At 41.7% G+C, this 26,797-nt stretch overlaps 2 protein-coding genes and 2 long non-coding RNA genes across 4 annotated transcripts in view; all 4 read left to right on the forward strand.

The window, feature by feature from the left end:
• Nucleotides 1–4,861, forward strand: part of gptl (glutamic--pyruvic transaminase-like) — a gene marked incomplete at both ends in the record, with an annotated part of 16,591 nt that extends 11,730 nt beyond the window's left edge. The window contains 3 exons of the mRNA XM_079433900.1: nt 1–77; nt 175–286; nt 4,764–4,861. The exon at nt 1–77 is cut by the window's left edge and continues 49 nt beyond it. Of these exons, the coding sequence (XP_079290026.1) occupies nt 1–77; nt 175–286; nt 4,764–4,861 (287 nt within the window). The remainder of the gene's footprint in view (nt 78–174; nt 287–4,763) is intronic.
• A 313-nt stretch (nt 4,862–5,174) lies between these two features.
• Nucleotides 5,175–6,841, forward strand: LOC306880586. Its single transcript, XR_013785089.1, has 2 exons — nt 5,175–6,551; nt 6,649–6,841. It is a non-coding gene; the product is annotated as an uncharacterized lncRNA (long non-coding RNA).
• A 5,709-nt stretch (nt 6,842–12,550) lies between these two features.
• Nucleotides 12,551–14,217, forward strand: LOC306880587. The gene is made up of 2 exons (XR_013785090.1): nt 12,551–13,927; nt 14,025–14,217. It is a non-coding gene; the product is annotated as an uncharacterized lncRNA (long non-coding RNA).
• Nucleotides 14,218–14,419: 202 nt separating this feature from the next.
• Nucleotides 14,420–26,797, forward strand: LOC306879776 (phosphatase and actin regulator 1-like; the record flags this gene model as incomplete). Its single annotated transcript, XM_079432961.1, has 11 exons — nt 14,420–14,747; nt 19,063–19,227; nt 19,309–19,389; nt 20,375–20,479; nt 21,747–22,035; nt 23,982–24,157; nt 24,236–24,392; nt 25,468–25,523; nt 25,603–25,664; nt 25,796–25,936; nt 26,717–26,797. 11 exons carry the CDS (start codon nt 14,420–14,422, stop codon nt 26,795–26,797), a joined length of 1,641 nt encoding a protein of 546 aa, XP_079289087.1.

Below are 26,797 nucleotides of genomic sequence, written 5' to 3' on the forward strand. Positions count from 1 at the left end.
CAGCTCGGAACCGTAGACAGGTGAAGCGCTCCCGGTCAGTGTTCAGCGCCGGTGATGTCACAGCTGCACGGACATCGGTGCCGTTTTCCCCGGTGTTTACTACATCTACATGCGAGTGTCATGCGATCTGGCGTGTGTAGCGCGTGAGGTTCGCTCTCCGCCGCTTCGGTGCAGACTCACGTCATCCCGGTTAGTAACGCTGGAGGGTTTCCACGCGCTCTGGATGTTTCCGTTCATCCGTGTGCTGCTGCTGCCGACACCAGGCTGTCCTACACACTACAGACAGGTGAGTGTGTGCGTTCACTTCTGTACTGTGGTAATACCATGCTACTGTCATATATAGGCTACCATGGTACTGAATGATCATTGGAGTAGTAAGGAATACCATGATATTACACTCGTACCAAATGTCTAAAACCATATTATTAATACCATATTAGTGTCCAAAATATTAACAATGAGTGACTAACACATAGACAAGACAGTACTTAAAGAATACCATGGTGTATGCATTTTCATATGGTACTAAATTAGCTGCATATATGCACATACAAGCATTTCAAAAAATACCATGGTGAATTGACATGTACCATATTATTTAGAGTATTTACTCCAAGCTACTTCAAAAATTGAAATACTTAATTGAAATAAAACTGAAATAACTCAAATTATGAAACTTAAAACTAAACTAAAAAGAAATTAACGCTAAATAGAATATATTCTTTAAAAGCACAACAAAATTGATCAAACTTACATTTAAATCAAACCAAAAATATAAAAATCTATTGTATTTAGCTTTGTGTTTTTATTTCAGTTTTAGTTAGTAGTTTTAGTTTCTGAAGTTTAAGTTTTTCATCTAATATTTTGATTTATTTCAGCTTTATTTCAATTAAAAAATGTTTTAGTTTCAGTTAAAATAACAGCCCTGCTGGAGAGTCAGTGTATTTTGCTGTGTCTTCTTGTGGTTGAATGAGCTGATAGATCAATATGCTGTGAGAGTATTTCACTGAGACCAGACACAACACACACACACACACACACACACACACACGCACACACACACACACACACACACACACACACACACACATCGCCTGCAGCCTCGTTCCCACAGCCATGTGTGTGTATCTGCCCAGAATGAGCCAATCACTGAACCATGTGTTAGAATGTCAGATGTATTACTGCTGTATATATGTGTGTGTGTGTGTGTGTGTGTGTGTGTGTGTGTTACAGGGATACAGTTGCATATCATCATGGATTAAACTGTTTGTCTATGCATCAAGCTGACTTGTGTAGCAGAAGGATGCGTTACAAAACACTGGTTGTGCTGCACGGCTCTTCACATCATCATGATCATCGTTCGCTTTGTGCTTTAAATAATGCCATTTACTGAAATTAGCATTCTTTTGTAGTCGTTTAGTAAATTAAGCTTATTGAAGTTTTTCCAGAGACAAATATTAGGTAATTGGGTAAATATGTATCCAGGTCACATTTAAAGTCGTCGTCGTCGTCGTCGTGACGTATTGTCAAGTATGGTGACCCATACTCGAAATTGGTGCTCTGCGTTTAACCCATCCAAGTGCACACACACAGCAGTGAGTAGTGAACAAATGCACACACACACACACACACTCCACACCGTGAACACACACCCGGAGCAGTGGGCAGCCATGCTGCGGCGCCCGGGGAGCAGTTGGGGGTTCGGTGCCTTGCTCAAGGGCACCTCAGTCGTGGTATTGAGGGTGGAGAGAGCGCTGGACATTCACTCCCCCCACCTACAATCCCTGCCGGCCGGGGACTCGAACCCGCAACCTTTCGATTACGAGTCCGACTCTCTAACCATTAGGCCACGACTTCCCCATTTGAACCCAAAAACAGGTAATATATGATTTTGCATAAAGGAAATTAAGTCTATTTTTTGCATATCCCCACCAGATTTGTCCAGATGTTTTGCTATTTTTTTTATTCTTATTTGTGATTCTCTAATTCAATAGTTTTATTTTACATCTCTTTTTATTTATTTACATCACATACGTTATTTTACATCTCTCTCTCTCTTTCTCTTGCTTACATTTATTATTTTTATTTGTTTGTTTTAGTTACATTGCATAAAGATCATTTTAGGTTCATCATTGCTTTTTCATATATTTTCCCAAACAACATTTGACAAAATATAAATTGAGGATAAATATATAAATAAAATAATATAAGAAAAAATAAAATAAGAAAATAGGCACAATAAAGGTCACATTTCACCCCCCCCCCCCCCCCCCCACCCAAAAAAAAAAAATATATATATATATATAGACTTAATTTTAATATAGTAATTAAGGAAGGAGAGAGAAGATCAGGTGTATTAATATCCTTAATCTGTTTTGACTAACATTAAATATTTTTTTTTTATTTTTTTTATGGCAGTAATGAGAATTTGAGTGTGAAGTTAGTGAATGCAAATGTAAAATATCCTAATGGTCCTAAAATAGCTTAATTTTGTTAATTTGACATGTTTTTTTTTTATTTTGGGGTTGCATGTGACCTGATTTTGTGAGATTCACCTGGTTCACACACACATAGCCAATTAAATGCATGCAACTTTAGTTTATGCACACAGTGAAAACACAGATGTGAGAGAAAGACACACACACACACACACACACACACATATGATTAAAGTCACACATGCCACAATCAGTCATGTGGGGGTTCATTTTCTCACAAACACACACAGAATTAGCGCCAGAGATTGCCATCTGCTGGAGATTTTAGGATAGAAAGCATGAGAAAGAATATTCATTCCAGCACAGGAGTCATGGTTCAGTTTATCCTGGATAATATTTCATCTGCACGTGTTCCTCATGTTCTGGGGCCAGTTTAGTGAAGCAACCGCAAAATCAGCAGATCTTAAACAGAGACAGATTGTGATGCTGTGTGTGTAACCTAATATTTCTCTTTATTAGCAGTTTATAAGACATTCTGCTCATTGTATATATATATATATGGCACATGGCAATGGTACTTGATTTAACTATATATATATATATATATATATATAATTTATTTTTTATTTTTTTCCTGGACAAAATAAATTTTAAAGAAATGCTAAATATATGTTATTAACAGTGAAGCTGAATGAAATACATTTATGAAATTGGAAATCTATTTAGTTTCAACTTTCATATAGAAAAATTCACAATCAATTTCAGGGGCAAGAAAACTAGATTTTGGTTGAATAACATTTAATTTTTTTACATATTGTATATTTTAATATATATATAAATATTTAGAACATTGTGAAGTAAGATTTTTATTCAAATATGTTATGTTCACATATTATAGACAAAAAGCAGTTTTTCCTCTAATCTGATGTGTAAATGTATTTTCTTGAATTGAAACATACATGTTTTAATGCATTTAAAAATATTTTTATTTTTACAATATATTTCAAAAAAATGAAAAGAAAAATGTGTAACATATGTAAGCAAATACATTTTTGCCCTTTTATAAATATACAGTATATTCTGAAAAACATTTAAAAATATATATTTTTGAAACTATATATGCATTTTTATTTGCCCTACGTAGGCTACAATAGGCCTACTATATTGTTACTATTGGTACATTTTAAAGGTCAGAATCTGTGGCGACTAAACAGTTAAATAATTAGTCAAGATAACATAACCTATTTATTAAATATCTACACGCTAATTATAGTAAGATATATACGGATATTTGTTAAATCTACATCATTTTCTATGCCCTACAGATAATAAAGCAGCATTTCTCACTAGGTTTGGTCACAGCCGGTGTTTTGGGAAAATGGTTAGCGTTATTATATTTATTTTAGTCCAGGTTTCTGTAACGGCATCCGGCATTCTGTTCTCGGTGCATCCGGTCTGGATCTGGACCGTGTGGCCAGCGAAAATAATACTCACGCTGCTTGATAACCAAAGATGTGTTTTAGAAACGAACTTATGTAAATAAATATTGTTAAAAACAAAAATACAGTAAAATAGAGCCTTAGAACGTCACATAGAACGTTGTGTTCTATGTGTCATTAATATTTATGAGCGTAGACTTCAGCGCCTTCCAATCAAGTGGGCCGGGTCAAGTCGCGTCATTAATATTTATGAGCCAAGCCTTCAACATTGTAGCTCACTTAACAACAGCTTCCAATCGGATGGGCCTGAGGGACGAACGTCACGTTGGAGGTCATTAATATTCACAAGACAAGCTCTCACAGTAGTAGGATCGGAGAACTCGCTCCCGTTACCGGTCGATTCCGGTCCGCGTATTTTTACGTGGACTTCACGGCATTGCGTCACGTTGATGAATTTGAAGAGATGCTACCGAGAGGCGCATCCGTCCGCTTATAATAAACAAATCTGCGCCAGTCGCTTGAATTTGCGCGAACGTTGCAAAGGAGTTAACGGTAACGGGGGGTTTAAAGAGGCTATATATTAAAGAAATCACGGAAGTGGATCACATCAGCGCGCGCGCGCGCGTGTGTGTGTATATATGTATATATATATATATATGTCACGGAGTGACTAGAGGCAGGCGGAACCTTTGTGCGGGAAGATGTTTCCCTGCCGGAACTGTACCGGTGTAACACCTGGCCGGTTCCGGTTGTCCCGTGAGTTGTGAGTAAACGGGTGATTAGATGAGGAAATGAGTGTCAGGTGTGTGATGAGAGGGTGGCGATCGGCGATTGAGACACGTAATTGAGATGTGGATTATAAAAAGGCATGGTGGTGGGTAAGCAGGGGATAAGAGGAGGAAACCAGTGCGAGTGAGAGATCGCGAGGAGAGGAAGTGGGGCAGGGACGGCTCTTTGCAGGCTGTTGATCAGAGGAAACATTGATGCTGAAAAGGAGGACTTTGGAGACTGAAGGACGGATGTACACATGTTATCTTTTGGAACGAGCTAAGTACCATCCTACCCGTTTATATTGCTTTATAAAGCTTTGTGTTTCTCCATGGATGTGATGGTCAGATGATTGCTGGCCAGTAACTAAGTTTTCTGATGTGCTAATTTCTCCAAGCCAGTGTGCTTGTGGTCGTCCATCTCTCTCTCCCGCTGTCTTACTGCCTGCCGTTTTCCATCTTTTGTCATCTTGGGTCGACCAAATGTATTGAAGACGAGGGTTTGGAAACTAAACATCATGTTGATTTGATTCTTCCCAAGCGAATACTGTTGGCTGTTATCCATCCTCTCGATTGTCCCTGGGTTACAGCGCTATTGAAGACTGAGGCGTTTGGTCGGAGCTACGAGCAGAGGCCCTAGTTTACTGTGAGTGTGTGGATTGCAGTGTGTGTTGGACAATTACACGTGTGAAGTCTTCGAGTGCTTTATTTAATACACGAGTGTGGGGAGTAAAGTCTGCCTTTGTTCGTGCCTTTGACCTGTTGGATCGCCTCACTCGAGGGGCGTTGGGTCTCGCTAACCAGTGCTTGTGGAGTGTATTATACAGAGCTGTGAGTTATCTGCACCTTCTATCCTCTGTTTGAGTCCAGTGAAGAGCCTGCTGAAGCTGTGAGTTATACGTACCCTCCACCCTCTGTCTGAGTCCAATGAAGGGCCTGCTAAAGCTGTGAGTTATACGTACCCTCCATCCTCTGCCTGAGTCCATTGAAGAGCATGCTAAAGCCGTGAGTTATACGTGCCCTCTATCCTCTGTCTGAGTCCAGTGAAGAGCCTGCTCAAGCTGTGAGTTATACGTGCCTTCTATCCTCTGTCTGAGTCCAGTGAAGAGCCTGCTCAAGCTGTGAGTTATACGTGCCTTCTATCCTCTGTCTGAGTTCATTGTAGAGCCTGCTCCAGCTGTGAGTTATACATACCCTCCATCCTCTGCCTGAGTCCAATGAAGAGCCTGCTCAAGCTGTGAGTTATACGTGCCTTCTATCCTCTGTCTGAGTTCATTGTAGAGCCTGCTCAAGCGGTGAGTTATCTGCACCTTCTATCCTCTGTCTGAGTCCAGTGAAGAGCCTGCTGAAGCTGTGAGTTATATGTACCCTCCATCCTCTGCCTGAGTCCATTGAAGAGCATGCTAAAGCTGTGAGTTATACATACCCTCTATTCTCTGTCTGAGTCCAGCAAAGAACTTGCTAAAGCTGAGAGTTACACGTACCTTCTATCCTCTGTCTGAGTCCAACCAAGAGCCTGCTAAAGCTCGAAGAACCTGCTAAAGCTGAGAGTTACACGTACCTTCTATTCTCTGTCTGAGCCCAGCAAAGAGCCTGTAAAAGCTGTGTTATACTAACCCTCCATACTTTGTCTGAGTCCAGCAAAGAACTTGCTAAAGCTGAGAGTTACATGTACCTTCTATCCTCTGTCTGAGTCCAGCAAAGAGCCTGCTAAAGCTGTGAGTTATACGAACCCCCCATTCTCTGTCTGAGTCCCACCAAGAGCCTGCTAAAGCTCAAAGAACCTGCTAAAGCGGAGAGTTACACGTACCTTTTATCCTCTGCCTGAGTCCAGCGACGAGCCTGTGAAGTTGAGTTATACGAATCCTCATCCTTTGTCTGAGTCCAGCAAAGAACCTGCTAAAACTGTGAGTTAAATGAACCCTCCATCCTCTGTTTGATTCCAGCGAAGAGCTTGGTAAAGCTGTGAGTTATACTAACCCTCTATCCTTTGTCTGAGTCCAGCGAAGAGTCTGCTAAGGCTTGGAGAACCTGATAAAGCTGTGAGTTCTACGTACTTCCCATTCTCTGGCTGAGTTATTCCTCTCTCGCTGTCTTGGCCTGCTTCGAAGAGGATTCTAGGAAGACGGAGTGGATCGAGTGCCATTTTATCTTAAAAATACTTTTAATTCAATAAAGACGAACTTTGTATCTTTTATCTGATTGTCTGGTCTGGTGGTGTTCTCTGCTAGCTCCTTGAGGTGGTACGGTTCAGAGGGGCGGTGTAGAAAGGTCCGGTCGCCTGCCCCGGCCTGTGACAGATTTGGCGCAGTCGGCAGGGTTCCACCTTGAGTTGAGCGACCAGAGACCCCCCGATGGCAGACGAAGATTTGCCGGCGGGCCGGCCTCAAGTTACGCCTATTTTTATGGGGGCTCCCTGGGCCCAGAGGTATGGGGGACCAGGTTCGGAATTGAGCTTATCAGAATGGAAGGCCCAGGTCGAGTACCTGGCGGGACTTCAGGGGCTAAGTGCCCCACAGAAGTTACAGTTCGTTCTGAATTCACTTGAAGGCGAGGCCAAGAGAGAGGTGCAGGCTGCACCTGAAGAGATTCGAGCTACGGCCCAAGCCATTTTTGATTTCTTGGCCGGGCAGTATGGCGATGCCACTCCAGTAGCTGTCCTCCGGACTCAGTTTTTTAATTGTAAACAGGGACCCCGGCAACCTCTACGGGCCTTCGCTCTACGATTGCGGGAGCAGTTTACTAGGCTGAAGGGGAGGCGTGATCATGGTCTGGGAGGAGAGGAGACTCTGTTGCGGGACCAATTTCTCCTGGGGCTCCGGGAAGGCCCTGTTCGTCAGAGCTTGCGGGTGCAGCTCCGCCGGGACCCCGGGCTGACGTTTGAGGATTTGCGGAGAGAAGCCTTGGCTCTGGAGTTGGACCATGCGGAGACTGCGGATTCCTCCGTTTGCATGGCCGCCAGTGGAACAAGTGACCCTTCCCCTTTGGGGCTGTCCGATTGGAGGCACACCTTACGTGCTGACCTTATGAAGGATGTCCGTGAACAAATGACCGAGTTGTCCAAGACCCTTCTGGAGGAGTTCCGCCGGGAACGGCCTCCTCTGACTTTACCCCGGGAACGTTCTTACTCGGATGGGAGTCGAGACCCAGGAAGAAGCCCATTCCAGCCTGCCGGCCCTAGATTCCAGTGGGACGAACAGGGTCGCCCGATTTGTAATGGTTGTGGAGAATCTGGACATTATCGTCGCCAGTGCGGCTCTCGCCGCAGTTCACAGGGGGGTTTTTAGAGTTGCCGGCTACTGTGGGTCAAGTGGCCGGGACCCCCTTGATGGACCCTTCATCTCCTGGCTTCAGAGATAGTTTAGTCGGGCATTGCCCCCTTGTGGAGATTCAGGTGAACGGCGTTAAAGTCCGGTGTCTAGTGGACACCGGGTCCCAAGTTACTCTATTCTCCGAAAGCCTGTCTAAAGAACTGTTCAGTGCCCAATGGTTACAGGGGGCAGAGGCTCCTTGGCTTACCCTGCGAGGGGCAAATGGTTTGGACATCCCCTACATTGGATACCTGGTCACAGACTTTGAGATCCATGGGGTCACCGTGCCGCAGAAGGGGGTTGTGGTGGTTCGAGACCCTTGCTTGGGGGCGCATCGAGCCCTCTTGGGCATGAATGTCATAATGGATTGTTGGGAGGAATTGTTTCAAGCTAGGCCCACTCGAGCCGCTCCGCCAGCCGAGAAATGGGAATGGAAACGTATTGTTGCTGATTGTCGCCGGATCCACACGGCCAGTTCCCAAAGAGACCGTGAGGATACCGGCCGGGTGGCTTGTCGATATACCCTGTCTATCCCGGCTCGGAGTGAGGCTGTTATTTGGGCCCGGTTGCCTGCTCGGGCCTATGGACCGGAGGATTGGGTCCTTGTCGAGCCCCATTGGGATTGTCAGAGCGTGGAGGTGGCTCGAGGACTGGCCGTGGTCCATCGGGGCCGAGTGTCTGTGAGAGTACGGAACGTGAATCCTTATCCCGTTAACCTGTACCGCCATCAACGACTGGCCCGAGTTACTTCAGTGAGCCCCCAACAAGTGAGAGAAGGTGGGGAGGTTAGCTTCTGTCAAGTGAGCTCTACGGTGGTCGAAGTGGCCCTGAGGCGAGTGGACCAGCCTACGAGTCTTTCTGGAGAGGGGATGCCGGCTCATCTTCAGGGAGAATCCCTGCGAGGAGAGGGGCTGGAAGAGAGTCATACTCAACAGCTCCAGGATTTTCTGGCGAAATGGCAGCACGTATTTTCTACACACGATGAGGATTATGGCCGTACTGATGTTGTAAAACATCAGATTCCTACCGGTGATGCCGCACCAAGTCGGGAGCGGTATCGTCCGGTGCCGCCAACTCTCTACTCTGAGGTTCGTACCCTGTTGCGGGGGATGTTGGAGAAGGGGATTATTCGGGAGAGTAGTAGCCCTTGGGCAGCTCCTATCGTCTTGGTACGAAAGAAGACTGGAGCCTGGAGGTTCTGTGTGGACTATCGTAAATTGAACCAAGTAACTAAGAAGGACGCCTTCCCGCTACCGCGGATTGAGGACTCTCTTACCAGCCTGACTCGAGCCGCCTGGTATTCTACATTAGATCTTGCCAGCGGGTACTGGCAGGTGCAGGTGGAGGAGGGGGATCGGGAAAAGACCGCATTTACTACCCCCTTCGGGCTCTTTGAATGGGACCGGATGCCGTTCGGCCTTTGCAATGCTCCAGCCACATTCCAGCGGCTGATGCAGCGGTGTCTGGGCGGCCAGTTGGTGGACACCACGTTAGTATATCTAGATGATGTCATAGTTTATTCCCCAGACTTTGGATCCCACCTCCAGCATCTGGAACAGGTGTTTCGGGCAATGGAAAAGTACGGGCTTAAGTTACAACCAGAGAAATGTCAACTGTTCCGAAAAGAAGTGAAATTTCTGGGCCACTGTGTAGGTGCCTCTGGAGTGTCTGTGGATCCTGAAAAGGTGTCGGTCGTTCAAGGATGGGACCCACCCAAAACAGTGCGACAAGTGAGATCTTTCTTGGGCTTCGTGGGGTATTATCGGCGGTTTATTAAAAATTTTTCGAAGATCGCTAAGCCGTTAAATCAGCTCCTCGCGGGCTCAGGTCGTCCCCGTGGCCGGGGGTCTCCTCTTGTCGCTTGGGACTCCGCTTGCGATGCCGCCTTTCAGAGGCTCAAGCAAGAGCTGTTACAGGCTCCCATCCTGGCATATGCGGATTTCACCCAGCCCTTCGTCCTGTATACTGATGCCAGTAACATTGGCCTGGGAGCCGTGTTGGCCCAGCGGCAGCAGGGAATGGAGCGAGTTATAGCTTACGCAAGCCGAAGTCTTCACCCCGCCGAACGAAACGATTCTAACTACAGCTCCTTTAAAATCGAACTGCTGGCCATGAAGTGGGCCATGTGTGAAAAGTTTAAGGATTACCTGTGGGGAGCCAAGGTGTTCGTAGTAACTGATAACAATCCCCTGGTTCACTTGCGGACAGCCAAGTTGGGGGCAGTCGAACAACGGTGGGTAGCGCAACTGGCCAATTATGACTATCAACTTCAGTATCGACCGGGCCGGGAACACACTAATGCCGATGTGCTGTCCAGACTCCCGGAGGTCGAGGCCCGTGGTCCTCCGTTGGTGCCTTCTATTGGACACCAGGGGGAGCTCATGGTAGGAGCTGTGGAAGCACCTGGTTCCCATTTAGAGGAAGCCCCCGCTAGTTGGGGCTGGGATCCGCAGCGATGGAAGGAACGGCAGGAAGAGGATGTTGGTCTAGGGGCGATACGGTCCTGGTTGGTACAGGGGTTATGGCCTGAGGTGGCAGAAAGACGGGCCCAGACATGGGTAGTGAGAAAACTCCTCGGGCAGTGGGAGAGGCTCTGTCTGAGAGATGGGGTGGTTTGTCGGTCCATCCAAGACCCAGTGACGCATGACGCTGTGTGTCAGGTGGTGGTACCCGAGGGTCAGATCCAGGCCTTGTTACAAGCTTACCACACCCAGTTGGGACATCAAGGGCAGGAGAGGACGGTGTCCCTGCTGCGGAGGTATTTCTACTGGCCAGGGATGGAGACGTCCGTGAAGTCGTTCATTCGGAAATGTCAGCGTTGCACGCTCTTTAAAGCTAGACAGGAGGTGCGAGCTCCACTGGTCCCCATGCGGCCCAAGGCCCCTTTGCACATTGTGGCTATGGACTTTTTGACGTTGGGTCGACCGACGGATCGCTTCCAGAATATCCTGGTGGTAACTGACCTGTTCACGAAATATGCTTGGGCCATTCCGACTCTGGACCAGACAGCTATTACGACTGCAAACGCTCTGTGGAGAACGGTGTTCCAACCGTTTGGGTGCCCAGAGACCCTGCATTCAGATCAAGGGCCAAATTTTGAATCCAAGGTTGTCCAGGAATTGTGTCGACTTTATGGGTGTAGGAAGACTCACACCACGCCATACCATCCTCAGGGTAACGGGGGGTGTGAGCGGTTTAACCAGACCTTGCTGGGCTTACTGGGGACGCTGGACACGGACCATCAGAGTAACTGGGTTGAGAGTCTTCCCGCCCTGGTACAGGCCTACAACAATAGTGTACATAGCACCACCGGGTATGCTCCAACTTACCTGATGTTTGGGAGGCACGTGCGTCTACCCATGGATTTACTATTGGGAACGGCTGTGGCTGGAGAGACTGGGAGTCTGACTGATTGGGTAGGCAGACATCATCAACAACTCCACTCGGCGTATGAACAGGTCACTGACCGAATCAACGTAGCCGCTGCCAAAAACAAGCGGTTGTATGACCGGACGGCACGGGAGGCTCCGTTACTGCCCGGAGAGAGAGTTTTGGTACGGGACAATCGGCGCCAAGGGAAGGGTAAACTTAGTGACCGGTGGGAGGCCCTGCCTTATGTGGTGCAACGTCAACAACGCCCCGACCAGCCGGTTTACAGTATCCGCCCTGAGGGAACGTCGGGCCCAGAGCGGGTTTTACATCGGAACTTACTCCGCCCCTGTCCGAACTATCCGAGGCCTACAGTGGAGGTTCCAACAGTCCCTGTGGCCCCTAGGCCACCCTTAGTGGGGTGGGCAGTGGTTCCGAGGGGCCCGAACATCGAGCCAAGAGGGGTGGATCCCGCTTCACCACCGAGACGTTCCCAACGGGATAATAGGGGACAGCCCCCAGAGAGGTATGGGGATTGGGTGTCGGAACCCAGTTCTAGGGACTAGAACGGACTGGTGGGGGAGGATGTCACGGAGTGACTAGAGGCAGGCGGAACCTTTGTGCGGGAAGATGTTTCCCTGCCGGAACTGTACCGGTGTAACACCTGGCCGGTTCCGGTTGTCCCGTGAGTTGTGAGTAAACGGGTGATTAGATGAGGAAATGAGTGTCAGGTGTGTGATGAGAGGGTGGCGATCGGCGATTGAGACACGTAATTGAGATGTGGATTATAAAAAGGCATGGTGGTGGGTAAGCAGGGGATAAGAGGAGGAAACCAGTGCGAGTGAGAGATCGCGAGGAGAGGAAGTGGGGCAGGGACGGCTCTTTGCAGGCTGTTGATCAGAGGAAACATTGATGCTGAAAAGGAGGACTTTGGAGACTGAAGGACGGATGTACACATGTTATCTTTTGGAACGAGCTAAGTACCATCCTACCCGTTTATATTGCTTTATAAAGCTTTGTGTTTCTCCATGGATGTGATGGTCAGATGATTGCTGGCCAGTAACTAAGTTTTCTGATGTGCTAATTTCTCCAAGCCAGTGTGCTTGTGGTCGTCCATCTCTCTCTCCCGCTGTCTTACTGCCTGCCGTTTTCCATCTTTTGTCATCTTGGGTCGACCAAATGTATTGAAGACGAGGGTTTGGAAACTAAACATCATGTTGATTTGATTCTTCCCAAGCGAATACTGTTGGCTGTTATCCATCCTCTCGATTGTCCCTGGGTTACAGCGCTATTGAAGACTGAGGCGTTTGGTCGGAGCTACGAGCAGAGGCCCTAGTTTACTGTGAGTGTGTGGATTGCAGTGTGTGTTGGACAATTACACGTGTGAAGTCTTCGAGTGCTTTATTTAATACACGAGTGTGGGGAGTAAAGTCTGCCTTTGTTCGTGCCTTTGACCTGTTGGATCGCCTCACTCGAGGGGCGTTGGGTCTCGCTAACCAGTGCTTGTGGAGTGTATTATACAGAGCTGTGAGTTATCTGCACCTTCTATCCTCTGTTTGAGTCCAGTGAAGAGCCTGCTGAAGCTGTGAGTTATACGTACCCTCCACCCTCTGTCTGAGTCCAATGAAGGGCCTGCTAAAGCTGTGAGTTATACGTACCCTCCATCCTCTGCCTGAGTCCATTGAAGAGCATGCTAAAGCCGTGAGTTATACGTGCCCTCTATCCTCTGTCTGAGTCCAGTGAAGAGCCTGCTCAAGCTGTGAGTTATACGTGCCTTCTATCCTCTGTCTGAGTCCAGTGAAGAGCCTGCTCAAGCTGTGAGTTATACGTGCCTTCTATCCTCTGTCTGAGTTCATTGTAGAGCCTGCTCCAGCTGTGAGTTATACATACCCTCCATCCTCTGCCTGAGTCCAATGAAGAGCCTGCTCAAGCTGTGAGTTATACGTGCCTTCTATCCTCTGTCTGAGTTCATTGTAGAGCCTGCTCAAGCGGTGAGTTATCTGCACCTTCTATCCTCTGTCTGAGTCCAGTGAAGAGCCTGCTGAAGCTGTGAGTTATATGTACCCTCCATCCTCTGCCTGAGTCCATTGAAGAGCATGCTAAAGCTGTGAGTTATACATACCCTCTATTCTCTGTCTGAGTCCAGCAAAGAACTTGCTAAAGCTGAGAGTTACACGTACCTTCTATCCTCTGTCTGAGTCCAACCAAGAGCCTGCTAAAGCTCGAAGAACCTGCTAAAGCTGAGAGTTACACGTACCTTCTATTCTCTGTCTGAGCCCAGCAAAGAGCCTGTAAAAGCTGTGTTATACTAACCCTCCATACTTTGTCTGAGTCCAGCAAAGAACTTGCTAAAGCTGAGAGTTACATGTACCTTCTATCCTCTGTCTGAGTCCAGCAAAGAGCCTGCTAAAGCTGTGAGTTATACGAACCCCCCATTCTCTGTCTGAGTCCCACCAAGAGCCTGCTAAAGCTCAAAGAACCTGCTAAAGCGGAGAGTTACACGTACCTTTTATCCTCTGCCTGAGTCCAGCGACGAGCCTGTGAAGTTGAGTTATACGAATCCTCATCCTTTGTCTGAGTCCAGCAAAGAACCTGCTAAAACTGTGAGTTAAATGAACCCTCCATCCTCTGTTTGATTCCAGCGAAGAGCTTGGTAAAGCTGTGAGTTATACTAACCCTCTATCCTTTGTCTGAGTCCAGCGAAGAGTCTGCTAAGGCTTGGAGAACCTGATAAAGCTGTGAGTTCTACGTACTTCCCATTCTCTGGCTGAGTTATTCCTCTCTCGCTGTCTTGGCCTGCTTCGAAGAGGATTCTAGGAAGACGGAGTGGATCGAGTGCCATTTTATCTTAAAAATACTTTTAATTCAATAAAGACGAACTTTGTATCTTTTATCTGATTGTCTGGTCTGGTGGTGTTCTCTGCTAGCTCCTTGAGGTGGTACGGTTCAGAGGGGCGGTGTAGAAAGGTCCGGTCGCCTGCCCCGGCCTGTGACATATATACACACACGGTTATACTCAGGTGGGCCAAACGTTTTGCGCGTGGCGTCGGTGATATAAGCCCGGTTCGCGCGGCTCGGGATGATCGGTGAGGCTCATGAACTCGCTCTTCCGTTCGATATCCGCACCATCCCGGGGTGTGACAGATAGACACGGGTCCTCCGCCGCCGCTGCGCCCATGGCGGGTCCCGCATTCACCGGAGCGCACGGGACCTGGATCACATCTCGGTTACGGGAGGACGCGTCATCTTCCTCTTCGTTATCATCGTCGCCGTCCTCAGAGAAACCGCGCAAACGGAGAGCCTTTAACCTGGTCAAACTGCGGCAGCCCACCGCCCCCGGTAACAACAACACGCCGTTTGTGATCTCCGGTCATATCAAGCACATCTGCAGCAACTGCAGCCGCGGGAATGACATCCGTGACGGTGAGTGACCGCCGCGCTTAACGGTGCTGGAGGAAAACAGTCTTTTATTATTATTATTATTATTTATATATTGTAATCTTGGCCTAGTTAAAACTTAAAGGAGCTAAGTTAATGAAAAAATTATTTAACTTTAAATTCTTATCTCATAAATGTGACCATGGACCATAAAACCAGTCTTAAAGGGTATTGAAATTGAGAATTTATCTTCATCATGAATAAATAATCTTTTCATTGATGTATGGTTTGGACAATATTTGGCTGAGATACAACTATTAGAAAATCTGGAATCTGAGGGTGCAAAAAAAATCAAAATATTGAGAAAATCACCTTTAAATGAAGTTCTTAGCAATGCATATTAATAATCAGAAATAAAGTTTTTATATATTTACGGTAGGAAATTTACAAAATATCTTCATGGAACATGATCTTTACTTAATATCCTAATGATTTTTGGCATAAAAGAATAATGTATAATTTTGACCCATGCAATGTATTTTTGGTTATTGCTACAAATATACCCCAGAGACTTAAGACTGGTTTTGTGCTCCAGGGTCAACATATAGCCTCAAGCATTTAAAAAATAAAATAAAATTATGTTTTATATGAAATCTACCGTTTGGTTGAGATATCAGTCCATGTTAAATCTCGAACTATTGTACGAGTTATGTTCCAATAATAAACATTCCTTTAACTTTATTAGTAGGTCTCGGACACATTTCATAACCTAAAGGGGCCACAAAGATAAAAAAAATAGTTTTTAAACATCCATGTAATATATATAACCATATGATATATGCTATATACAGACATATCAGCCGTACAGTCATGCATTTCTCATAATATAACATTTATATAAAATATTATGTAAATATGAGCAAATAAAATGTATTATGCAATGTATTGTTTTTTTTTAATTTGCAAAATTTCCAGTAATAGTTTGAACATTTATGTTTCTTATTAATATTTAGAATTAGAATGTTCATTTATTGCACTTTTTGTTGCACTAACAGCTTCTGTAGATACTGTAGTGTTACCATGGTGTCATATACACTGTAACAATATTGAAAAATAATGTAAATACCTGATCATATACAGGGGAAAATTAAGTTTACTGTAAAATACTGTATGGGTTTTGGAATTAAGAAATTAAAATGATCATATTCACTTACGACATTAAATGCACTTTTAGATTAAAGTGTATTTATTATGTTTTTGTAAGTACAAATATGAGTCAAAATTTACAGTAAATATCAATTTTATATATAAAACTAATGTAAAATAAAAATGATCATTTAAATAACTTAATTTAAATAAGAAATAAACATACATTACACAATAGTTATATATAAATAGGAGATATTTTATATTAATTTATAATTTAATATTAATTATATAATTAAGTTTTTGTGATTGTTTATTGCAATATTTATTTGCTGTGATTTGTAGAATTTTTGCTCAGTAGTGTTGTTGATTTCTTATGTTATATTATTTCATGAACCCTGTAATAAAGTTAATATGTTGGCATTGAACTTTTGGTAAATCCAGATTTGATCGTTTTGTCTTATATTCATGCATTCTGCATTCCGGTTGTTAGTTTTAGCCGATGACCTACATTCATCGGTCAGATGTAGAGCTGAAGTGAACGTTCAGCCTCCTTCAGCAGAAAAACAAGCTTCATTCTTTCCTTTACCTGCTGACCTGTTTTAATGCACCAGCCTATTTTTACACCAGGGCCACTGCCATTCGGGTGGCCAATGGATCCAGAAAGCTTCCAGTTTTCCCAGAGGAGGCTTCCAGTGAATTCAGAGCAGCTGTTGTGCTGTTTAGACCAGACGGATACAGTTGCAGTCATTTGTGTTGGAGAATTAAATTGAGTTTTTATTCAGGTTTATTTAAGATTTCACTTAACTACTGCATGTTGAATGTCCTTGTGCACCTAAAAATGAAAGTATGCTGAAAATGTGCTCAGCCTCAGGCAAGCAAATGCTCAGCCATCCAAGATGTAGGAGTTTGTTTCTTCATCAGATTTGGAGAAATGCTGCATTGCATCAGTGTCTCAGCAATGGATGCTCAGCAGTGAATGGGTGCCGTCAGAATGAGAGCTGATAAAAACATCACAATAATCCACACCACTCCAGTCCATCAGTTAACATCTGGAGAAGACAAAAGCTGAAACAAATCCAGCATTAAGACGGTTATAACTAAAATACGAGTCCATAATAACACTTCTTCCAGTGAAAAAGTGGTCTGGTCTGAATCAGGAGAGAAATCTGCACAGATCAAGCACTTTGCAAAACGGCTCTAAACAAATATGTGGCTGGATTTTGATGTGAGAGACAACAGCAGATGCACTTTTGCACAGGAGGAAGTGTTATTATGGATTATGGACTCATATTTTAGTTATAAACATCTTAATGCTGGATTTGCTTCAGCTTTTGTCTTCTCCAGATGTTAACTGATGGACTGGAGTGGTGTGGATTATTGTGATGTGTTTATCAGCTGTTTGGACTCTCATTCTGACGGCACCCATTCACTGCAGAGCATCCATTGCTGAGACACTGATGCAGAGACACATTTATACAAACCTGATGAAGAAACAAACTCATCTACATTTTGGATAGCTTGAGGGTAAGGAAATCTTCAGCAAATGTTCATTTTGGGATAACTTTTTCTTTAATTTTCTTGCCATCATTTTTAAGTAAAAAAACTCAATAAATGCAGAAACAAGTGTCCAAAATATAATTCCTGCTGCGCTGACTCAGATGTAATTCAGCACTTGGACTCATAGTGAGCGCTTTTTCCACACTTTACAGTCAGTAAGGGACCATATTAGTCACTCCGTGAAATGAATAGTGGATTATTAGAGAGCAGATGTGCGCAGAAAGCTCTAGTGATGTGAAATATATCTGAAGATTACTCTCCTGGGGTGAGAAGATGGGATTGGAAATGTACACTTTATGCCTGTGACAGTCGTCCTCCCCCATCTGAATTTCCTTAATCTAAGAAAATGAATGTTAATATATGTCTTTGCCCTATTTTATTGAGTTACCAAATGGAAAAAGTAATAAAACTTGTGATCTGAGAGAAAATAGAACTGACACGAAAATGTTCTGTTTTAGTCATTTCTCCTGAAGATTATTGAAGAAGTTGTTAGTTTTTCCAGTTACTTGATCCTAAAGGTATTTGGTCTCTACCATGGCATTTTTAATGCTTAGTTTCTCTTTCAAAGCTATTTAATTGTTTTTGGCTCATTTACTTGACTTTTACTGTACCTCTGATTGCAGCTACTGGAAATGTTTACAGTTGGATTTGATAGTTTGTTAAAGAAAACTTCACCCAGGAGGGAAAGTTGTCATCATTTACTCACCCTCATGTTGTTTCTCTTTCATTCAACCCAAGATGTTTTGTCTGTTTTCACGCATTGAATGTGGATGTTGAGTTTTACTCTTAATAAAGCACAATAAAACACATCTGCTATTCCTATAAAGCCCTATTTTCATGGCTTCTAAATGATTAAATCCTTGCTGTCACACATTCTACTGCATGTCTTCTGTTGTCTGATTGATAGTTTAGAGTGTTTTATCCAGTAAAAGCTCTTTTAGTGTAATTATACAAACGTCCAGCTTCAGCTTCTGCTTCTCGTGTCAAATCTTGACTGATTTTTATCAAGTAAACATCAGAATAAGTCATATTTCCAGATTACTGGACTGAAGCAGCTCAGCTTTCTCCATCAATCATTTTCTAGATAAATCAGTGCATCTCAAATCTGATCATCAGGATCTTTTGAGGAGCGTTTGTTTCCAGAAGCTTTACTTTCTCTGTTCCTCAGCGGAGGAATGATCTTCATCTCACATCTTCTGAGGAGCGTTTATTTCTTCATCTCTCAATCAGCATTGCATTATATGTTTGCATCTTTTCAATCTCATTTTACTAAGACATATTATTGGAGATATAGAGCGATGACCGATATTTAGATCATTTTATGTCAGTATCTGCTGTACTGTTATAAACATCTCATTGATTTATGCTACAAGCACCAGAATCTCATCACTTTTTGTCCATATAAATATCAGCATCTGCACCAAATTGCATATTTTTGCTCAGTCTCTGAATAAAATTTAGCTGTTTTGTCTTCATATTCTCACTGTATTAGACTATATGAGCTATAAAAGCCTGTTTTAGAACATGAAACACATATGCAAACTATTTGTTTTAGATTTGATCAAAGTGTCAGTAAACGGTTCTAAAAATGTTTTTTTTCATATGTCAGGTTTTACAGGGTTACAAACGTCCCGTGTGTGTTTTGTGTGTTCAGCAGAGGGTGCCGAGCGTCTGGCGGCGATGCGCTCCGATTCGTTGGTTCCCAGGACACACACGCCTCCGATCCGCAGACGCAGCAAACTGGCCAATTTGGGACGCCTCTTCAAACCGTGGAAATGGAGAAAGAAAAAGAGCGACAAGTTCAAGCAGACGTCTGCAGGTACAAGACACGCACCACAATCCAGCTGCAGATGCAGACGCACTGTTTTCATTTCTAAGCAGTTTTGTTGATGATTGGCAGTGCTGGAGAGGAAGATGTCGACGCGTCAGAGCAGGGAAGAGCTCATCAAGAGAGGCGTGCTGAAGGAAGTGTATGAGAAAGGTAAAAAAATTACTTTTCTATCCGTTCAAGCAGACAGGAACTGAACGACTAGAGATGGGCGATATGGTCTTGAAAATATATCAGGAAAATTTCTTGTATTTATTGCGATAATGATATCAATGACGATAATTCAGGGAATCTTATGCATTCACCAAGACACACAAAAAAATTAAAAATCATGTTTCTTTAGAGGAAAGTATTACATTTCCTATTTTTACCCAAAATAGTGTGTTGTGAGCATTACTGAATACACACTTAATGTAATGGCTGTTTAATAGCACTGATGACGTTCCAGGAAATCCCTAATATGGACAAAGGTATCCAGTTATCTGTAGCTGAAGGAAACACAGATAGAGAATTTTAACTGAGGAAACTTGAAGACTATAAACATGCGATTGCGACAATATATGGTTTAAATATGTTCTTCAAGGAATCTTGGGTATTTTTATAAGGATAAAGTATATTTATAATGCAATGCTAATCGATGCTGTATCACTAATACTATAAAAGCTGATTTCAAATGATTTCTGCTGCATTCTGTGATATGAAACCATGTCTGGTCACAAAAAGAAGTTATTTCAGACACTCAACTATGATATTAAGTTAATTTGGAGAACAATCATGTCAATAAATGGTACAGGAGGTTTGTAAACAGGCTCATACACATGCAAAACTGTATTGCACACATGCTGCTGTAGTATATTTATTCAAGGCTTAGACTGATTTTTTTGCCATAACCAAACCAGTTCCAGATTGTAGAAGTAGATCATCCTTTAGCAATAACGTTATACCCCTCCCCAATTTCACGTCCACCTTCTGCGATGTCGCTCTGCATGGTTGCACACATCGTTATTATCCCGGGAAGACTAATTCTTATCATGGGGAGAATGTTTACAGGTATATCGCAAACGATAAAATATCGCCCAGCCCTACTGAATGTGCTTTCTTAGAATAAGTGTGAACGTCTCGATCTGTGTGTCAGTAGAGGAGATCAGCGTCGACGGCGGCCGTGTGTGTGTGAGTGATCTGGACATACAGACGGTCATCAGTCCAGTGTCAGAGTCAGCAGACACCAGCGTCACAGCGACAGGTGCGTTACTGTCCACTCGTTACTGTCATATTCTGCACGGTTTGACTTAGAATCTCACCAAAAATAGCCGTAGTTTAGTGTCTAATGATCATTTTTCACCTTCTACATGAAGCTATTTGTGAGACTGTACCTTTAAGACATTTCACACTGATGTTTATTGGGATCAAGGTACTGAATGCTGAATAGGTGTTGATATGCTAATGAGGGTCGTTATATGTTAATGAGTATTTTTTGGTGTTTTGTTTAAAAAAATATTCTAGATGCACTTGAAGGGTTGGGAGTTCTTTCTATTACAAAAGAGCAGTAAATATTAAATTATATTATTGTGTATGTATGTATATATATATATATATGTATGTGTGTGTGTGTGTGTGTATGTGTGTGTGTGTGTGTGTGTGTATAAGGGAAAGGAGAAAGAAATCAATACTTTTTTTCCATCAAGGATGCATTAAATTTAACAAAAGTGACAAGTAAAGATATTTATAATATTACAAAAGATTTCTATTTGAAATAAATGCTGTTCTTTTGAACTTTCTATTCATCTGTGAATCCTGAAAAATAAAATGTCAGTTTCCATAAAAATATGAAGCAGCATGACATTTTCAACATTGATAATAATCAGAAATGTTGTTTGAGCAGTAAATCAGTATATTATTATGATTTCTGAAGATCATGTGACACTGAAGACTGGAGTAATGATGCTGAAAATACAGCTGCACATCACAGAAATAAATTACATTTTAATATAGATTCACATAGAAAATGGCGATTTTAAATTGTAATAATATTTCAAAGTTTTTACTGTATTTTTAATTAAATAAATGCAGCCTTTATGATCAGGAGAGACTTCTTTCAAAAACATTACATTTTTTTGACCAGTAGTGTATAAAAAAGGTAAAAAAAATTATTTGATTTATTATTTGATTTTATTTCATATTGAATAAAAATCTGAGGAGGAATATATATATTGCTGTCAAATGATTAATGGCATCCAAAATAAGTTTTTGTTTACATAATATATTTATGTGTACTGTGTATATTTATTATGTATATATAAATACACACACATACAATATATATATATATATATATATAAAAATAATATATACTGAATAAAGCTGTATTTTCAGCATCATTACTCCAGTCTTCAGTGTCAGAAATTATTCTAATATACTGATTTGCTGCTCAGCTATGGTTCTTTTTATAAAACCCATGTTTCCAAACTTTTGAAATGCAAACGGTGTCCCGTCGTCTCTCTGTGCTCCAGTGTCGTTCTCAGAGGTCCAGTCGCCTGGAGAAACTGTGGGGTGTCTCTCGGATCTCATCCCAAAGCCATCTCAAGCCCCGCCCTCTGTGAAGCTCGTGCCGTTGCCTAACGACAGCGCTGACATCACTCACGTGAGGCCGTCGTCGCTGAAGCAGCCTCCTGCCTTACTGCCGAAGCCATACAGCCGAATCCCCAACCATCTGACAGGTGACGCCTGCGCCGCTCCTCGTCTCCCACAAACCCCGGCGCAGGGAACTAAACTCTGTCTGTTCCTCTCTCCAGAGACGCTGTCCAGACTGTCGCCACCTCTGCCTCCAAAGAAAGTGATGATATGTGAGCCGGTGCCCTCGTTTCCCCTCAAATGCCTGCCGTCCCAGAGCTCGCACACACACACACACACACTCACACACACACACCCGCAGCACTACGCCACACTGCCGCTGTCACTGCACCCGCCCAGCCGCATCATAGAGGAGCTCAACAAAACACTTGCGTTCACCATGCAGAGACTCGAGAGGTGAGGACACACACACACTAGGGCTGTCAAAAATAAATTTGAATTTTGCACTTAAATATTAACAATATTCGAATTTAAAAGGTATAATTTCAGTTGGTGGAAAATAGCTTTTGGCTTCTCTCCTGAGGCCACAAGAGGGTGCATCGAGCAAAATGATCACGTTTAAAGCAATAAAATAATATGACTATCTGTGAAAAAGTGCATAATGTTTATAAACCAAATTTAATATAATCTAAAAAGTTGCTTAAACAGTTATAAACAAAACAGTATCATGTATGCATAGTTTAATACAAAGGAACGAAAACCAATCACAAAGAGTACTTTTTTCATTTAAAAACATGAGATGCAGTGGGATGGAAAAAAAACACCATAAAGTCTCGAGACATGTTTTTTAAAAGCTGAACTCCCATTAATTTTACATGCTTTCTAAACATGCGGCGCTCTTGTGCGAGACACGAGCGCAGCGCTGATAGATGTCCCTCTAGAAAATGCAATAAATATGTGTCCTGTGCTGGTTTCAGTTTTGAGGTAAACAACATCATCTCCACAAGATGTTCTCTTTTTCTGCCATATTTTGAATGAACAACGTAGCAGCGCTGCATCTAGTGGGTTCAACTGGATAGGCGAACAAAAGCATTAAAATGCAATGACACTTCATTATTTCGTGCGATTTGTGCACAATGTTTTTGCATTCGAATGCGGATTTTTATTTTTAATTCGACGAACTACAAAAAATTAGAAATTCAAAATTTTATTTGACAGCCCTAAAACACACACACACACTCACAAACACACATTTACTAGCTATGTAAATGGAGAAATGCTGCTCTATTATTATTCTATTCTATGTTTTATTTAAGCAAGTCACATTTATTTCTGTAGCGCTTTGTACTACACAGATTTACTTACTCACTTCAAAGTAAATAAACAGGAAAATAACTGTATTTAAGTTGTAAAATTCTTCGATTATTAAAATTTTAGCTTTAAATATCAGCTCTACAGTAGAAAGTAGTGTCATTTCAACTCAGTTCAGTTCAATGTTGATTCAGTTTAGTTCAATATCAGTGTCAATGAGGCAAATTGTCATTATCCACGTCATCTCAGTTCAAATTCTATTACTGTCCATACATCTATTTACTATACATTATATATAACGCATTTAATTATAAATACTTAATAATATAAACAAATCCTCACAGAAATATGTCTGCATTTGTAGAATAAAAAAGCTAGTTTCAGTGAGTTTAGATCAATTTTGATCATTTTCATATTAATGTTTCAGTACTATTTCTAGTGCTCATAGATCGGGTTACTCCTATCACACTGTTATTTTACTATCATTGATATGCTATTAATATTTTGCAATATGCTGTTTTTTAATTTTTCTTAGGAACAATACTAGTAATTTTGTTGTTTTTATAGTTATCAATTTTTATTTATTAGTTTTTGTTAAAATAGTTTAGGTATTTTAGTACTTCAGATTAAATGAAAATGGGAAATGTTGCCTTGTTGTTTATGTTTTTATTATATTTTATTTTAGATTACATTTTTTTGCTTCATTAATTAAAATGAAGTTGAAATGAAATGAAATATAAATATTATTAAAAACTAAGGCAACATTTAGTTTAAGTTGAAGCACTAAAAACTGAACTGAGGCACAAACTGAAAATACAATATATAAATAATACTAAAATAACCGTGTGTGTGTGTGTGTGTAGCTCTGTACTGCTGGCGGTGCCATCTGTCCTGATGGAGACGGAAGAGGAGAAGGAGAACAGAGATTCAATGCACCAAACCCCCGCCAACACACACACACTCATCACACACACCTTCAGCACACATGAGGAAGAGGACGAGGAAGAGGAGGATGATGACGACGACTCACTGTTTACAAGTACGAGATCTGGCGGGAAATACAGCATGTGACTCGTGTGTGTGTTTATGTGAAATTAATCTGTGTGTGTGCGCACAGGTACACTTGCTTTAAGGATCTTAAGGAAAGATTCGCTGGCGATCAAACTGAGCAATCGCCCATCGAAGAGAGAACTGGAGGATAAAAACATCCTACCCATGATGACGGACCAGGAGCGGCTGGAGTCCAGACAGCAGATCGGCACCAAACTCACCCGGTGAACACACACACACACACACACACACACACACACACAACCAACTACTCCCCCGGGTTACTATAGTGAATCTAAAGTAAAACTGAAACCATACAGAAAATATTTTCATTGCATGAAATTAATGTTAATTAAATTATTTTTCATTAATTTATAAATCGTTAATAAATTATATATAAATGAACCAGAATTATAGTTGCCTGAATTATACTAAAAGCCAAAAAAATCAGTTGTCAGCTGAACCCTTGATCTAAAATATTTACTCTAAATGGAATATTTCAGTAATTTAACAGCACATCTGCATGCTCACAGTTCTCTATAGTTGGTTAACTTGGTCATTATTTTGCTACAATTCAAACGAGTTAAAACTAGAGAGACTTTTATATCTAAAAAATAGGTCAATAATTGTTTTTGCATGTGAATGCATTATATATGGGTTATAAGTTATATTGCTTGGAAGAAGGTATTTCTAAATGTAGTCATAGTAGTAACTGTTTTTAATGTTAATTAATGTTGCAATATCTCCATAAACTGCAGATCCTTGTTATCATATGGTTTTGTTGCATTTATGGACCAACAAAAGGAAAAAAATATTAATAGAAATCATAATTTTGTGCATATGATATTTTAATTCAATTCAGTTCATTATTAACTGTGCTATAAATTGCAGTTTTACATTTTAATATATTCAGATATTATCGTTATTTCTAATATTTGCATAATTTGCCTTTATTCCTTTTTTTTCTTGCATATCTTTTAAAAGGAAAAATGCATCAAAATATTTATCAGACATCTTAAAAGTGTTCACTGCAAATAGTTTTTTTTTTACTTTTCTATACTCCTAAGTAAGACTATAACAGGTGTGGGGTAATGTATACCTGATTTTAATATGCAGCTGTGGAGGGAATTTTGAACCAATGAGATTTCACTGTGGGTGGAGCTATACTTCTTGAAATGAAAGCAAACTTAGCAGCAAAATATTGCAATGTCTTTGAGTATTAAATTGCTTTATTATCAGTTTAGGATGTTTGTGTTCTTTTTAAATGATCTAAATGGAGTCTCTTGCGTCTGTCTCCAGTCGTCTGAGCCAGAGACCGTCAGCAGAAGAGCTGGAGCAGAGGAACATCCTCAAACGTACGTCTCTCAGACTCCAGTATGAGTATGATGAGGAAAGCTTGATGTTGTGAGTGAATGTGTCTGATTCTGTGTTCAGCGCGGAACGAGCAGGAGGAGCTGGAGGAGAAGCGCGAGCTGAAGAAACGGCTCTCCAGGAAGGTGAGAGCAGGAGACTTTTTTGGCTTTTCCTGTACTCTGTTCCTATAGCAACCAGCTATTCTGGGTCACGGCACACATTAGATTGGAGTTGCGCAACATCTTCAGGAGTGTGTTTCTCTGTGTGTGTTTAGTTGAGTCAGAGGCCCACCGTAGAGGAGCTCAGAGAGGCCAAGATTCTCATCCGCTTCAGCGATTATGTGGAACTGGCGGAAGCTCAGGATTATGACCGGCGCGCAGACAAACCCTGGACCAGACTCACTGCTGCAGATAAGGTTCATCTCCATCACCCTGAGCTTCTCTGACGATATAAAAGCTTGATGCTTTCACTTTTGAAAATTAAAGCATAAATGTTACATTGTAAGTAGTAGAATTTTGCATTAAAAAAAAAATATATATATATGCTGCAAAAAGTCTGCATATATATATATATATAATTTATTTATGCTGCAAAATGTCTATATATATATAAAATGACATTTCTGTTCCTATTTTAATTTTCAATGCATTTTTTTTACAGTACAATAGTATTATTAAAGCAGTAATATATTTCTAATAAGGAAAATCATAATAATTATTATTACTATTATTTATCATTTATCATAATTATTTATATATGTAATAAGTACTAGAAATTTACACTATATATTATTCCTATTCAAATTTTGTAATGCTCATTTTTTATTTTAGAGTATAATAAGATAATAAATAATATTAACATCATTTAATATTAGTCATATATAGTTAATAATAGTCATTCTTATTTTGTGGAATAGTAATAATATTAATATATAATTTTTTTTTATTTTTTTTTAACAAATTGTGCAGCCTTTCAAAATAAGCACAGCAAATGTAAAAATAAATAAATCACAATTTTATCAGGAAAATGATTTTTTTTTTTTTCTAAAACGTTCAACTCTGGGCAAAACATGGTGACATTCAGGAGAGATTTTGCTTAAATGCTTCTAGTTTAAGGATGAAATGTTTTCACTGGAAAACAAGAGCAGACTGATCTTCATGGGTTCTGAGTCTGGTGTGATTTGTGTCTCTCTCAGGCTGCCATACGCAAAGAGCTCAACGAGTTCAAAAGCACAGAGATGGAGGTGCACGAGTCCAGTCGACATCTAACCAGGTGA

This window comes from Barbus barbus (assembly GCF_936440315.1).
Source record: "Barbus barbus genome assembly, chromosome: 14".
NCBI lineage: Eukaryota > Metazoa > Chordata > Actinopteri > Cypriniformes > Cyprinidae > Barbus > Barbus barbus.